Source organism: Genypterus blacodes, unplaced genomic scaffold (assembly GCF_046128005.1).
Source record: "Genypterus blacodes isolate CSIRO-AG114 ecotype Tasmania unplaced genomic scaffold, CSIRO-AGI_Gbla_v1 ptg000111l_1, whole genome shotgun sequence".
Lineage (NCBI taxonomy): Eukaryota > Metazoa > Chordata > Actinopteri > Ophidiiformes > Ophidiidae > Genypterus > Genypterus blacodes.
Genome location: NW_027466915.1, coordinates 5,017,988 through 5,033,152, shown reverse-complemented (window position 1 = coordinate 5,033,152; position 15,165 = coordinate 5,017,988). Strand labels below are relative to the sequence as shown.

The window sequence follows — 15,165 nt, the reverse complement described above, 5'->3', positions numbered from 1 at the left end:
TACCACCTGGTGCCGGTTTCTCATATCCTCGGTTTGAGTTCAGGTGATTTATGTTTTTCCCAAAAGATGACGAGTTTTATTCTGTGGACGTGAGAGTTCACTCAGAGCTACAAACCTGTGACATCATTCTGTCAGTGATAGTTTGATACATGTGACTGACGAAGTGAAGGCCTCAGCATGCTTCATCCAAAGTGTCTGCCGGAGACAAACCTCACCTAGTGTCATGTGGGGTTGTATCTGACAAAATATGTCACTTTACATATCCACTGCCTCTCTAAGAAGGGTTTAGCCAGGTGTGTTGGGTTTTAACTGCTCTCACAAGCTCTCTGTTATCTTTTCATCACTCCATGTGTGTCTGTGTGTAAAAGTGTGTGTGCTATTCTGTATTTTCCCCATTTCTCCTGTATAGATGAAAAATCACAGTACATAGAATTCCTGTGATTCCTATGATCTATTGATAGGATTCACTGCTTTGAGATTAACCCTTCACACACCTCACCTGTCTTCTAACTCTACAGGCTTTTCATCGTTCATCTTCTATTGTGAGCATTTGCGAAAAAATAGAAAATTAATACTATACGTTACTTTCTGATGTAGTCTCTGACCTTGGTGGAGCTGGATTTGATTAAGCTTCTGAAGGTCTTTAGAGTCATCTGGGAAGTAAACTTGAGTGCAGGACTCCAGCTCTGTTTGAGTCTGTCTGGCTGCTCCGGATTCATGTTCATGTGGGCAAATTCTTGGTCTTTGGTCACAACATTGCTAAATTGGGTGTAAATTATTTTCTCATGGCTGTTCGTTCACCTTTGTCTTTGACAACTAAACACCAACGTCTGGAGGTATCTGGTTAACTTGTATCATTGCTTAGGTGTTTGGCTGTTTTCCTCTCCAAACTAAATCTTCAGCAGTAACGTGGTTGTGCCTTCTGACACTCTCAATTCAGATAAAGTACAATATATTCCTCCCAATATACTCACAAACTCACACCAAATGTGACATAAACACCTTTTAGCCTGTTTCTTTAGAAGGAGTACCTGGGAGGAAAGATACAATACAATGCAGTATGTGACCTTTCTTGTTGAAGTGAGTCATTTTAGCAGTCTTCCCCTCTGTCCATGCAGGCAGTTAAGCGCTATTTCTGGGTAAAGGGCGCTTGATACTGTGAAAAGGCTTCACAGAGCCACCGTGACTAGGGGACGGCGGCTTTCATGCCCATAGGGAGGGACTTCCTCTGTGCAAGGACAGTAACTACCTGCCTTATTTTTTTTAATCCCTGCAATTGCCCAGTGCAAGAATCTTTCACGTATCTCGCAGAACCCAAAAGTCCCCTAAGTCATCTTGGTACGTACAAGTGACACACAATTAAAATACACACATCTCATACAATTGGTGTAATAAAGATATTGTGTCGAAATTCAGCTGACTTGGATTCATCTGTACCTCTAGCATTTCTGTTATTCCTGACATGATTTCTCTGAAATCTCCAAATAAAAATCATGAAGTCTGCCCACTTTTTCTGCACATGCAAAGCAGAATGCTGTCGCTCTCATGTTTGTGTTCACCAATCCCAACAGCTGAACATTGTGACTGATTCTTTGACAATGACAAGTGCCACTTTGTTTGGGTGAAGTTGCCATTTCATGTTGACTCACTGCCAGAGGTGCCACCGTCTCTGGTTAGAGTTTCGAGCCTCTTTTACGGAAGAAGCCTCATTAACCTTTCAGAAATAACACCGTTTGATTCTTTGCCTTGTTATTGCATGTGTAAATATGATTTTATTTATTGTCTTTTTAATATCAGTGTTCATTGTGTTGCTATGTTTCCATGCCTAAGCCATTAATATTTTCAATTAAACAGTATTTTCTTTAACATTTGATCTCTTTGTTTTATTACAGATATTGTAGTATTGTATCTCATTAAGGCACAAACAAACAAGCGCCAAAGCAATTGTCTAGTATTTATAATTGTAAATTGATTTCAGTTGTCTTCTGCTTAAAATGGACTAACACAGTAGAAAAGCAGCTGTGAAGCACATGGAAAACAGCAGTCAACACAGATGTCAAGAGTGTCAATAGGTTAGTCTAACCTATTGATACCTTTTGATTGTTAATAATGTCATAGAAAGATTTAAGAACATATATATGGAAATAAACTGATTCTTCCCTGGTTCTTGTATTTGTACTTGTATTTTGTAAATGAAGTCAAATCAAATCCAGCCTTATTGAAAGTGCATTTTTGACATGAATGGTACACTTGACATAGAATCATTAAAAAAGCTTGTTATGATGCAATGAGGTTAGTGAGTGGTCATTCTCCTTTGATGTAAAAACATATTGTGAAAAACACAAAAAATGAATGTTAATACAAAAAAAGTGTATAAAATGGATATTTGACAAAAGTTTCTGTTGTTTCCTGTTCCATTCTGTTTACTTGAACCAGAAAAATTAACAAATCTATTTCACTGTCAGTAACCTTATTTGTCATGTCTGTAACTTTGTCATTTGGGTCTGCTTTTGTTTGTTTTTCTTTACAAAAACACTTTTATTAAGCAACAAAATTCATTCAATCAATCATTCACAATGAACAGGCTCCAGGAAAATATAAAGGAACAGAAAACACAGAATTGGGGGTAAAAATAAATAAGTCTTATGAATCACAAGTTACTAGTTTCAACTTTGTATACAGAGCTTTGAGGAAGATACTTGTAATTGTACAACAGCAACAAATAAATAAACAAAAAGTGCTACAGAGGAACGACAGTGACTACCAAATGCTTTCATACACTGACTGTTTGCCTCTAAGCACAAATGTAACTTTAAGGTCAAGTTCGGTAATCCATTTTCTTTTGATCTTTGGTTTAGTAGTGGACAATGTTGATACACACTTTGAGAACCCATTGGAGAACAGTAGGGGTGATGGGAAGGGATGAAGGATGTTAGGTGAGGGTGTAGATGGTTACAATTAGGGGAAAGCACCTAAAGATAAAGTACTAATCTGTAAGTATGCAAGTGGCGCATCCTCTTCCTTTCCTTCTTGTCGCCTCTATCATAAACCTCTTCAGCTGCATTCTCACTATAGAATGTCCAGTTGGTCCAGTTTAGAGTTGAACTGTCTCCTGTTCTGATCCTCTTCTAACGCTGTGGAGTGGATCTGGAGATGTGAGGTGCTGCTGCTGCTGCTTGCTGATGTCTCTGGGAACACTTTCTCTGACCACCTGCATCTTTCGCCTGGCCCTCTGGAACGCCTCTGACAAGGAAAATAGCATGCATCAAAAATACATGTATAAAGAAAAATACAAGCTACAAAATATAATATGGTATATATTATATATATATAAAATATATTATATATATATATAATATGTATTATATATATATATATAATATGTATTATATATATATATATAATATGTATTATATATATATATATATATATAATATGTATTATATATATATATATATATAATATAAATATATATATTTAAGATTTAAGATAGTTTATTTGTCATGTTACATGCAATTCACGCACAAATTACATGCAATTGAAATTTTTCTTGCACCCCCTCTTACATATCACACACAAACACATGCATTACAGAGGGGGTGCAGGGCAGCCATTTTTCAGCGCCCATGGAGCAGTTGGGGGTTCGGTGCCTTGCTCATGTGCACCTCGGCAGTGCTCTTGAGAGACTTGAGGCAAACTGGCAACTCACCAGCTACCAGTCTGCTTACTTGGTCCACACCGGCGACCCTCCAGTTCCCAGCTGTCGACCCAGCGGACTGAGCTACTGTCGCCCCATAAATAATATATATAAATATATACATATATATATATATGTATCTTATGTTTATATATTATATTATATATAATATAATGAAGACAGCTTCAAATATTTTGGTAATGATGTTCTTGGTAATATCTTGATTGTAATCTTACACAATATGCAGTAGCCTAGTTAGCCATGAACACCCAGAACTTGAGGAGCTTCATGTATAATTCATATTTATTACCTAGGATGTTGCCGATGGCTCCTTGCTGACTAAAGCCTCCCAGATTCTCAAAAACTCTCTGTCTCCTTTTCTTCAACATGGTGGCGTCAACAAAAGCCCTGAAACATACACATGAATCACATCATAGGAAAATTAAGCATTTAATGGGATGATCAGATTTTGTATCTGCAACATGAATCTGTCCTATGATCGGTACACAGCATCCACATCCTCCCAGCCAGTGTGTAAAAGCAGAGAACGGATCATCAGTGTGTTCTGAGTACACACTGAGCTGATCATGGTTTATATTTATTAAAGTAGAGATGGAAAAAACACTCCTATATCAGACCAATAGACAATGGTATTGACACCAGGATATCTTTTTTTATCTTGTTTCTGTATTGTGTCCACTGCTTACCTTGCCTGCTGGATACAGTGCAGATTAAAGGTGACACTTCCTGTAGTTTCTGTGTAAAAGCCAAAGCGGCTCAGCCTCTCACCCTGCATCCACATAAATATACACCAAAGTGAAAAAGGGTCATCACCATCATCGCTGATTCAGCACTGGTCAGAAAATGACCTCTATATAACTGACAAGGTCGCATAGATGCATGTAACTGAGGGTGACGAGTCAAACCTCAATTGAGGTTGACTAACTCGCATCAAAAGTGAGTTTGACACTACAGGTGGAAATTAAGCTGAAGTCCGGGGCTCACGAACAGTTTGGGAACTGATTGCTCGGCACGAAGATTTTTAAGTCCAAATGTCATCAGTGTAAGGTAGTGACCATACATGTGTTGAATTGAAGGGTTCATGCAGTGATGGAAGGTATGCCAACATACAGTATATTGTATATGTAAAGTATAATCAGTATATTTATATATAAATAAATATGTATACATCATTTTGACCTGGTCATTTTAAAAGAAGCTCCCCTGGTGTAGATCGTGGTGAAGATCGTCAATGGGTTTGTCACCACATGCAAAGCTTTCATATTGTTTAGGGTTAAATGTTAATGAGGTTACATTAAAGTCTGTACAGTAACTGCTTCATCATCAGCTGTTTGTAAGGCCATAGTAGGAACAATAACATCAATAACACAATTCACTCATTCACCCATTGAAAATAAAATCAATGACAAAAGGTCAAACTTTGTTGCTTCCTGAGGTTTTGACTCCTGACAGTCACCATGAGTGTGTTCCAGCTAAGATCTGCACGTAAGATCTGCACTTACTTTAAAGGTTCCTGGGATTCTAACATAACTGAGTTCTTCAAGCTCTGGGGAACTTCCAATGAAGAATCGCCTCAGTGAAGATGCCACGCCCGTCTGTAGAGGTCTCCACGTATGGCATGTCATTGTGTGTTTACCTGTCAGGCGTGTCCACACACACACACACACACACACACACACACACACACACACACACACACACACACACACACACACACACACACACACAGAATTCTCAAAAGGTCAAGGTAAGAATATTTTACATTTCAAATCAATTCTGATGCATTCTAAAACTTCCCTACAATGAAGCCAGTATGATGACTGTGACAGTGCACAAGTCTAAATTGAAAATGAATTTGTACTTTTTAGCACTTAAAGGTGATGCAACAGCTGTGCGAGACAACATACCAGGCACAGCAGGAAACACCAGATAACCATAACCTTCAGTCCGATAAAGCTGCCAGGAATCCAGAGAGAGAACCTTGAAGTAGAGCACTGGCCACTGAGGAACACACTCTGTGAACACAAGGAAGCTGAACAGAACTGATCTCCGGAATGCACTGTGCCAATTCATGACCAGCAGAGGGCAGTTTTATAACAAGTAATGGAGCCACTGGTTGAGAAACAACAAAGAGATTTTGAGAATTGTTGTTAAATTTTGAGCCCCTAACATTTGAACATTTTCTCTCAAAATGTTACGATTTCATTTTGAAAATCTCTTTCTTCAGCAGTGGCCCTCATATTTGATCGTACATACCCTCACTGTCTTTTTCATTCATGTAGAAAGTCTCAAAGCTGAAGGGGAAACCGAAGAAAGCAACGTTTTCCTGTGGGTGGAGAACATTAAGGGTGAGATCAGTGGTTCCCAGAGTGGGGGCACACCCCCCCCCAGATCAACCAGCCCATCCGTATCGTCTCCCCGTCAGAACCACTGGGTTAGATCAAGCTTGACACATAGCTTCACTCTGTCAGTTTGCACTGTACGTACCTTCCCTAAGGTTTTGGTGCAGCAGGTCTGGGTAATACCTGAGAAAGACTCCATGGGCAGGCTAGACCAATCTATGACAGCACATGAGTACAAGTTAGTATGCCAACACACACACACATGTACAGTATATTACAGTATAGTATATGCACCACTGCTTAGACTATTCTCTCTTCCATTACAAGTTACGAGTTGTTGATTTTTCCAAACTTAACATCTGTTGAGTTAGAAAGACTTTCTGCCATTTTATCTTGCAAAGACCTTGTTAACACAGTTTTCTACTCTTTTATACATCAGGGCCTCATTTCCTTTCCACAATTTCATAATTAAACACTGAAGGAGAGGGTGTTGTTTGTTTCTATTGTTTCTAGCCTGCTGAATAAAGGACGATAAACTAAAACCTTAGTATATTGCTGTTTGTATTGTTATTTATTGTACTTTAAAGATTGAATCAGCACTTTTCACAAACACCATCTCTGGTAAAGATGAACAATCACACTTAAAGTATAAATGAAATCACCAAAAAGAAAAATGTATTTACTAGTTAATCCCATAGGTGATTTATGTTAGTTTTCTACAGGAGCTCTAATTAGTCTTGAAAACATGAAGAAACATTGTAGGATTTGACAATCATCTCAGCTCTAAAGACTTTGAGATTTTGGGAAACTAGAGCCTGACTTTGCTCTTTAATGTGATTGTGTGGAACCTAAATGTATTAAGTGACTTACTGTTGGGTAACTCCATGAAGAAGTGAATGTATAAGTTATCATATTCAAAGCCTTTGGCTGAGACTGGAAAGAAAGAAAAAAAGAGATTTCAGTGTCTAAAGCAAAAAAAAAGTAACAAACTGAATTAAGTAATAATGACCGCATCATTCTTCCATACCTATTTCTCCATTCATCAAGTATCGCAGAACACCAGCAGGAGGCTACAGGACAGAAACACAGTCAGACAGACAGACAGACAGACAGACAGACAGACAGACAGACAGACAACTTTACTGCTTTAATAACTGTGACACACTTAAGACAACATTGCAATATTCAAACAGAAGCCAGACAGTAAACACACTAATTGACACAAACTGCAACAACATAATGATCATTTGTGAAATCACTTACCATTTCAAAGTCGTGTCCAACTAAGCTATTCAGGTACTCTTTGTGCCTTACATAGAGCTGGAAAATTAGGGGGAAAAGAGGAGGTTTTCCATTAGGGTTGCTCTTACACCCTTTCATCAGTATCTGAGTTTTGCTCATTTATATCCACACGTTTATTGCAAGGAAGCACTCACATCTTTGTGCATGTTCTGCTCCCTCTCCTTATCCTCTGCTTTCATCACTGTGGAGACATTCTCCAAGGTTAGACGCCAAACTTCTCTCTGCTCCCCTTCTGTTACAATCCTGCACAATGAGACACACCACGTTACCATGACTAGTATTCAAGGCTAAATGGTTGTTTAATATCTCAGGGTAGGATGAAAGATGAAAGAGCAGCATTGTTCATGGGTGATAAGTGATGTCTGAAGACCTCCTCCTCTGTTCAACGATGGTTTCTCAGAGAGCTTACCAAGCACTTTGGGATGAACACTGTGGGTGTGGTACAGGAGTATGAAAGAAGAGCCAGGAAAATTGCAGACTACAGGAGATGCAGAACCTGAGACGCTGACAAACTACACTCACACCAAACAGTGCCTAGGTTTTATGGTGACTGGCCACAGGGTTGGATGATCCTAGAGAAGGCACAACACCATCCACTGGCTGAGAGAGTGAGACAGGTCCATTGAAGCCTTGAACAAGGAAAATGCCTACTTACACCAGTAACTGAAATCACATCTGCTCAGTGAAGAGAAACCATCTTTGAACAGAGCAGGTCAGATCACTTCTCACCCGTGTACAATGCTGCTCTTTCATCCCGTCCCAAGAGATAAAACGTCATTATGGCTTTAACCATAACCAACTTTCAAGGCAACTGAAATGCTTTTGCTTTCAAAGTAGTGTTTTTTTGGAAACCCTCCTCTGAACTTGCCTGTAAGGCTCTTTGCCTTTGTTGAAGTCAGGTTTAACAATGACTACTCCATTACCGTCGGTCCTGATAGTTAACAGCAAGCATTCATTCTCTTTCCGGCCGAGCCTGAGAAAGCAAACGCACAAAGAGAAAATCAAAAAGGGTTTTCACACCTAGTTTGTGAGAAGCATTGACAGGCAGAATACAGGAGCAAAGACACAGAACAGCCTGAAAGTCCACTGCTGGGCCTGCTGATGATGATGATGGCCTCACATAACTTCACTTCCAATTTCCAAATCAATGCTCATCCCACATGTTGCATATGGGGGCGGCAGTAGCTCAGTCCATAGGGATTCAGCTTGGGAACTGGATGGACCAAGTAAGTGGACTTGTAGCTGGTGAGTTGCCAGTTTGCCTCCAGGGCACTGCAGAGGTGTCCCTGAGCAAGGCACCGAACCCCCAACTGCTCCACGGGCACTGTAGAATGGCTGCCCTGCACCCCCTCTGTAGTGCATGTGTTTGTGTGTGTGATATGTAGGGGGCTGTGTGTGATTGCCGTGAATTGCTTGCAAAATGACTAGAATAAAGTATCTTAAATCTTAAATATATGTGGATAACATGAGTCAACTCCAACACTGAGTATTCATAGTAAAGATCAATCTATAAGAGTGACTTGACATTTCTTACTTTCCAGGAGGACCCAGGTCTCCCATGATGTACATGGTCTGCATGGCGTTGTTTATCACATGGCTGCTCTTCACAAACTCCTCTGTGGGCTCCCAGTTGATCAGCTTTGACTTGCTGATACTACAGTCGCTACAGTAGAAAGAAGTCATATGACTGTCCTGACAATAAATTGATAAATACTTGTTCATGACTGTTATTTTTTAGTGGACAAAAGGTCTTGATCAACAATGTTTCAGAAGTATGTAGAAGTAATAAATATAGTATAACGTAGACTCAGTTAATACATAAGTAACTGTCACCAATCCACATTGTGTTCCAGTTGGTGCACAACACATGGTAGGAGGAAACATGTCCAGTGGTGACTCATGCAGAAAGAAGACATTCACTAATACTTCCTCCTTTTTCCTCACTCACATGACTACGGAAACAGCGTAGGTCATTTTAGTGATTATGAAACCACTTTTCTATCATTCTAAAGATCATCATTCATTTTACACAGCAGACACAACAGTTGATGGGAAAACCTCCAACCATTTTTTTCCGTGTCCATCTGCCACCAGTACAGCAATGGCAACATGTTGGAAACGGCACAGGATTGGCTATAATTCCAACAGGATTGATGTGTTTGCTAGCCTGTCGTGGATCGTCTTTACTGTGCATGTTATACAGAAAAAGCTGGGCATATCAAACAATGCAGTGAATATGCCTTAGTATTATTATTGAGCATCAGTGATTGGCAGCCAAATAGTGGAATGCTGGTACTCAGGGCCAGCCAGATTAGGTGATGGGTGTGTGTATGTTGGGTGAGGGTTTCACCTACACAGTGCGTCTTTCCTGCCGTCTGTGTCTCACACTGGCCATCCTTTCAGCCAGGAAAGTGGGGTTGGATCTGGTTGTCGTCACTATGGAGTGTTGCTTTGCAGGACCAAAAAGAAGGTACCGTTTACACAAACAAAAACTGTGGAATTTGTTTTTACACAATCAGAGGCTCTGCTGGATTGAACACAACAGAACAGGTCTGAAGCTGTGTCCACAGGTTATCAATAAAGGATCATTCAACCACTTTCTTTGTTGAGTGACACCGTAAGATGCGGCACAACCTACCAGTTGCTGGAATGGAAGGCAGTCGGTGTAGCGGTCATGATCAGTGTATGTGAAAATCCTGTGGTTTCGTTGCCTCTTGGTCCTGCTGAGTGCCTTGACCTCTGTGTGATACTGTCTGTCTAGAGGAGTCTGACATGCCGTGTCATTCTGGAAAAGCTCCATCTCATACTGGGCAGGAGAGTGAGACAGGGAGGTTTATTCATAATGCACATACGGATACAGCTAGAATAGATACAGCAGAAGGAGAAGAAGAAGGAGAAGAAGAAGAAGAAGAAGAAGAAGAAGAGGCTGGGTGTAGGGGTGATGAGTAAGGCTGGGTGATGAGGGTCGAGGTGAGGATGTTATATCGGGGGCAATCATGTTCCAGGATGGTTGCAAGAAAAGGTAGAAACACTTCTTTTTTTACCTGACTGAAGAGTTTCTCCTGCCAGGCGACCACCAGCTCCTCCTCATTATCACCTGGGGTCAAACAATATCACTATATGGTTACTAAGAGATCAAATATGTGTTGCTGTCCATGAATTCCAGGGAACACGAGGACAAGGTTAGCCAACTGCGCATCACACCATGTTACATTACATTACATTACGAGCATTTGGCAGACGCTTTTTATCCAAAGCGACTTACATTACATTACATTACCACCCTTCGCAGAGGGGGGAGCAATTGAGGGTTCAGTGCCTTGCTCAGGGGCACCTCGGCAGGGGCTCAAACCGGCGACCCTCCGGTTCCCAAGCGGAAGCTCTACCCACTGAGCTACTGCCTCCAACACAGAGAATGTGGAACCTTATGTTCCTACGGACAATAGTGTATGCTTCTCTTAGAATATAGAATTTGGTACTGACAACCATACAGGAAGAGATCAGAAGATATGATGTATTCCTGCACTACCTGCAACCAAAACCAGGCATTGTATGCCTGCAATCAACCTCACTTTTTTCAACATCAAAATAAGACACCTTAAGTATCAGACAGAGCTGAGACATTACATTACGATCATTTGGCAGACGCTTTTATCCAAAGCGACTTACATTACATTACCACCCTTCGTAGAGGGGGGAGCAATTGAGGGTTCGGTGCCTTGCTCAGGGGCACCTCGGCAGGGGCTCGAACCGGCGACCCTCCGGTTCCCAAGCGGAAGCACTACCCACTGAGCCACTGCCTCCAACACAGAGAATGTGGAACTGTTGATCTAAAACAAAGGTTATTATAGTAAATAGTAAAAAGGTTTGTAGAATTACCTCTGGTTCCATGTGAGGTAAGGGTGTCTAGTTCAATCACTCCTCTGACCGGTTGAGACAGAACTTGGTCCTGGAGATCCTGGGTGAGTGCTGTTGTTGAGGTCACTCTCTCTATGTGCACCCTAATGTTGGGACACATGGAGTCAAATCATGCGGTCTGGGTAAAATCTCAATGCCATATCAGCTGGGGTTTTCATTGGCATGTTCTCTTCCCATTAGTGCAGTAACCAAGTCATAACAAACAGCCTTCAATTCATTTGAAAGCTCTGGAATCTAGAGTAATTTTTTCATTTGCTTTTATGAGAATATCATCTCTACTAGGACACTGACTTATTTGTCTGTTAAAATGTTGAGCCAGGAAGCCATGAACATGTTTTCTTAGTCAGCTTAACATTTTACAAAAATCTAAATACTCAAAAATAGTTTGCAAACTAGGCTTTTGGCAATGTTGGCACATTTACCAATCCAGTTGTCTACCTTTCTACCTGTAGAAGGCTCTCTTTAGGCATGCTCAACTCTACTGCGTCCACATTCCAGCTTATTTTTGCTTTTAAAAGGTTTGTTATTTTTGGCAAACGAAACATTTTGTCCAGACACTGAACTGATTTCGAACTGATTGAAGATTAGTCACTATGTTGTCCTTGATTCCATAGCATATTACGCTCTCTGTAGGGATTAATATTGAAAAAGACTAAACAGCGCCCTCTAGATGTTTTGTTGCGCTGTTAGGCCCTTCGCTATCCTGTCAGCTACTTACTTGATCCTCAGGTTCTTCACAGCATCCCGAGAGCGATACACAGCCTCCCCAGCGGCTGTGTTCCAACAATCAGCCATGGGTACTTAGCTCCTTAGCTTTAGCCAGCTAGTTGTGGTTGGTGTTTGAAGTTTCCTTGTGGTATCCTTCCTTTGACGCACTCACAACACGTTAAGTTCAGACCTACAGGCGTTTCAAAGTATAAGAAACAAAAGGGCTGACAAGCTAAAGAACATAGCGGCTAGCCGTCTTCACAGTCCCGCACTTGTTTCCTAGCAACATAGAGCTTCTTCTACGTCTTCTTCTTCTTCATTTCCGGCGATTGACAGCCAACTAAAAGGTGTATTACCGCCACCTATTGAACTGGAGTGTAGGCAGCTATTCTAATATCTTATTCTCCATATTCGTATTAATGTTACCCAAATCTTTTCCCTGTAAAAAATAATATAAAATATAATAATAATAATTAAAAAAATATACAGTATAATATCGCAGCGCCACATTTCACATTTCACCTGTTGGTCCCCGTCATCCACAAGCAGAGACCTCAGTCTATTATCTAGCAGGTCCTTGATCCAATGAAACACTGATTCGACTTTTGCCATCAAATACAGAAAGGATCTCCCTCTTTCCACATCATATCTATGCTATCAAATGTTTTCTCTACACCCAAAACTACCATAGCCGCTCCTTTCTTATTGTTGTTTCTGACCTAAACTATGTGGACAAAAGTATTAGGACACACCTCTTAATCATTGAATTCAGGCGTTTCAGTCTGTCCCATTGCTACAGGTGTATAAAGTCAAGCACATAGCCAGGCAGTCTTTACAAACATTTGTGAAAGAGTGGGTCAATCTAAAGGGCTCACTGAATTTGAGAGTGGCACTATAATAGAATGGCACCGTTGCAACTGGTCAGTTTGTAAAATTTCTTCCCTCCTAGATATTGTATCCTAGTATTATTGCAAAGTGGAAGTGTTCAAACGAAGGTGTCGACCACAAAAATGGGGGCTTCAGTAGCTCAGTCCATAGGGAGACTCAGCCAGTTCCAGTCCCAAGTAGTCCCGGTGGACCAAGAAAGTGTACTGGTAGCTAGTGAGCTTGCCTCCAGGGCACTGCCGAGGTGCCCGTGAGCAAGGCACCGAACCCCCAACTGCTCCAGGGGCGCCGTACAATGGCCCTCTGTAATGCATGTGTTTGTGTGTGTGATATATAAGAGGTGGTGCAAGACAAATTTCAATTGCATGTGATTTGATTGTGAATTGCATGTAATTTTAAGATTTAAGAGATTTAAGAGAAGTTTATTCAAGTCATTTTGCATGCAACTGACAGCAATCACACACAATTGAAATTTGTCTTGCACCCCCTACATATCACACACACAAACACATGCACTACAGGGGGGGTGCAGGGCACCCATTCTTCGGCGCCCATGGAGCAGTTGGGGGTTCGGTGCCTTGCTCACGTGCACCTCAGCAGTGCTCTAGAGGCAGACTGGCAACTTACCAGCTACCAGTCTGCTTACTTGGTCCACACGGGGGACTTGAACCGGCGACCCTCCGGTTCCCAGCTGTCTGGCCCAGCGGACTGAGCTTCTGCCGCCCCAAATATGACAATAAAGTATCTCAAATCTTATAAAGGTCCAGAGCAGGGTCGCCAAGTGATGGAGTGGTGTAAAGCACGCCACTGGGCAGCAGTGGAAACGTGTTCTGTGGAGTGATATATCACTTCTCTATCTGGCAGTCTGATGGACGAGTCTGGGTTTGGCAGCAGGAGAACATTATCTGCCTGAGGGATAATGCTATTGGGTTGTTTATCTAGGTTTGGCCTAGGCCCTCTTAGTTCCCCTTAGTTCCCCTTAGTTCCAGTGAAGGGAATTCGTAATGCTTCAGCTTACCAAGACATTATGAACAATTCAATGCTTACAACTTTGTGGGAAGAGTTTGGGGAAGGCCCTTTTCTGTTCCAGCATGACTGTGCCCCTGTGCACAAAGCGAGGTCCGTGACGCTGTGATAGACAAGCTGGAGGGTGTGTGTTGTGTTTTCTCTCCTGCCTCCTCTCTGACCTGTCTGTATGCCTGCCTCTGTTGTGGCTAGCTTAAGATCCGCCTCCAGCCACTTGCTTGCTTCTGAGGCCAGTTTGAGTTTGATTGGACGCCCTGCCTGCCAATGGCTGCTATTAACACCTAACTTAACATGGCCTGGCTTTGCCGGAGCCCAGTGGCCCAATACAAACATGTCAAAGTGGGTGTCAATATCCACAGCTTTGTGAACTCTGGAGCCTATCTCAGCAATCATTGGGGCACAGTTCACCCTGGATAGGGTCGATTGCATGGCAAACACACAGTGACAGCCGGCCCCTCATTCACACCTAAGGGAAATTTAGAGTTTAACTGCCCCATCAGCTGCACAAAGATCTCACCAAACCATTGCTTATCATATTTGTGTGTCAGGCGTTGTGAGGTCCAGATAAAAGCATCTTGCTTCGTGAGAGGGACAATTTTCACTATGAAATCAGGAGTTCTGAACCTTAGTGTCCTCATAGCTGAGTAGAGCACTGGATGAGAATAATGCCTAGTCTCACGTATTGATTACAGGGGATATTCAATCAACAAGCCACAAGCAACTTGTATTTTGCCAATGAAGTAAATTCTAAACCAGTTTTATTTAAAGTGCATTTGCCATGAATGTCTCAATACACTTTACGTAGAATCATAAAAAAATAGGACGATACATACACACAAACATTGGTGTGATAGTGTATAGATGTCATATACTGTAAGGAGGAGCAGCTCAGTAAGTGCATCAGGTTAACATTTAACTTACACGTTACCACACATTTCTGCCAGCATTCCTCTCTGCATTATTTACAGCAGAGGTATTACTACTCACCATAATAATTCATACCTTGTTTTTAACTTAACTGACAAGCCTATCATTTGGGAGCTAAATGAAATTAGCATTCACAACTCCAGAGAAGCTGCCTAATTACTGCCATCAAATTGGGTTAGTGTGTTACTCCTGCTCCCCTTGGCTGCTGTACGGAGATGTAACATTTTTAGAACTAAGCTCTTTGTTTTTCTAACTTAATCTCTCTACTTACGTGCACATCTGAGCTCCACTTACACACATGACTGGAGGAAACAACCAGCCAAAAGAAAAAAACCCCAG

At 41.4% G+C, this 15,165-nt stretch overlaps 1 protein-coding gene across 1 annotated transcript; it reads right to left on the bottom strand.

Moving 5' to 3' along the window:
* Positions 1-2,002: 2,002 nt before the first annotated feature.
* On the bottom strand, positions 2,003-12,300 carry mks1 (MKS transition zone complex subunit 1). Its single transcript, XM_076161250.1, has 18 exons — positions 11,999-12,300; positions 11,242-11,363; positions 10,407-10,459; positions 10,001-10,168; positions 9,717-9,811; positions 8,897-9,025; positions 8,231-8,335; positions 7,497-7,605; positions 7,324-7,380; positions 7,088-7,130; positions 6,931-6,993; positions 6,206-6,276; positions 5,975-6,044; positions 5,626-5,733; positions 5,221-5,354; positions 4,405-4,487; positions 4,008-4,105; positions 2,003-3,243 (listed from the first exon to the last, which is right to left on the bottom strand). Exons 1-18 carry the CDS (start codon positions 12,073-12,075, stop codon positions 3,095-3,097), a joined length of 1,734 nt encoding a protein of 577 aa, XP_076017365.1. The 5' UTR covers positions 12,076-12,300; the 3' UTR covers positions 2,003-3,094.
* Positions 12,301-15,165: the final 2,865 nt, after the last annotated feature.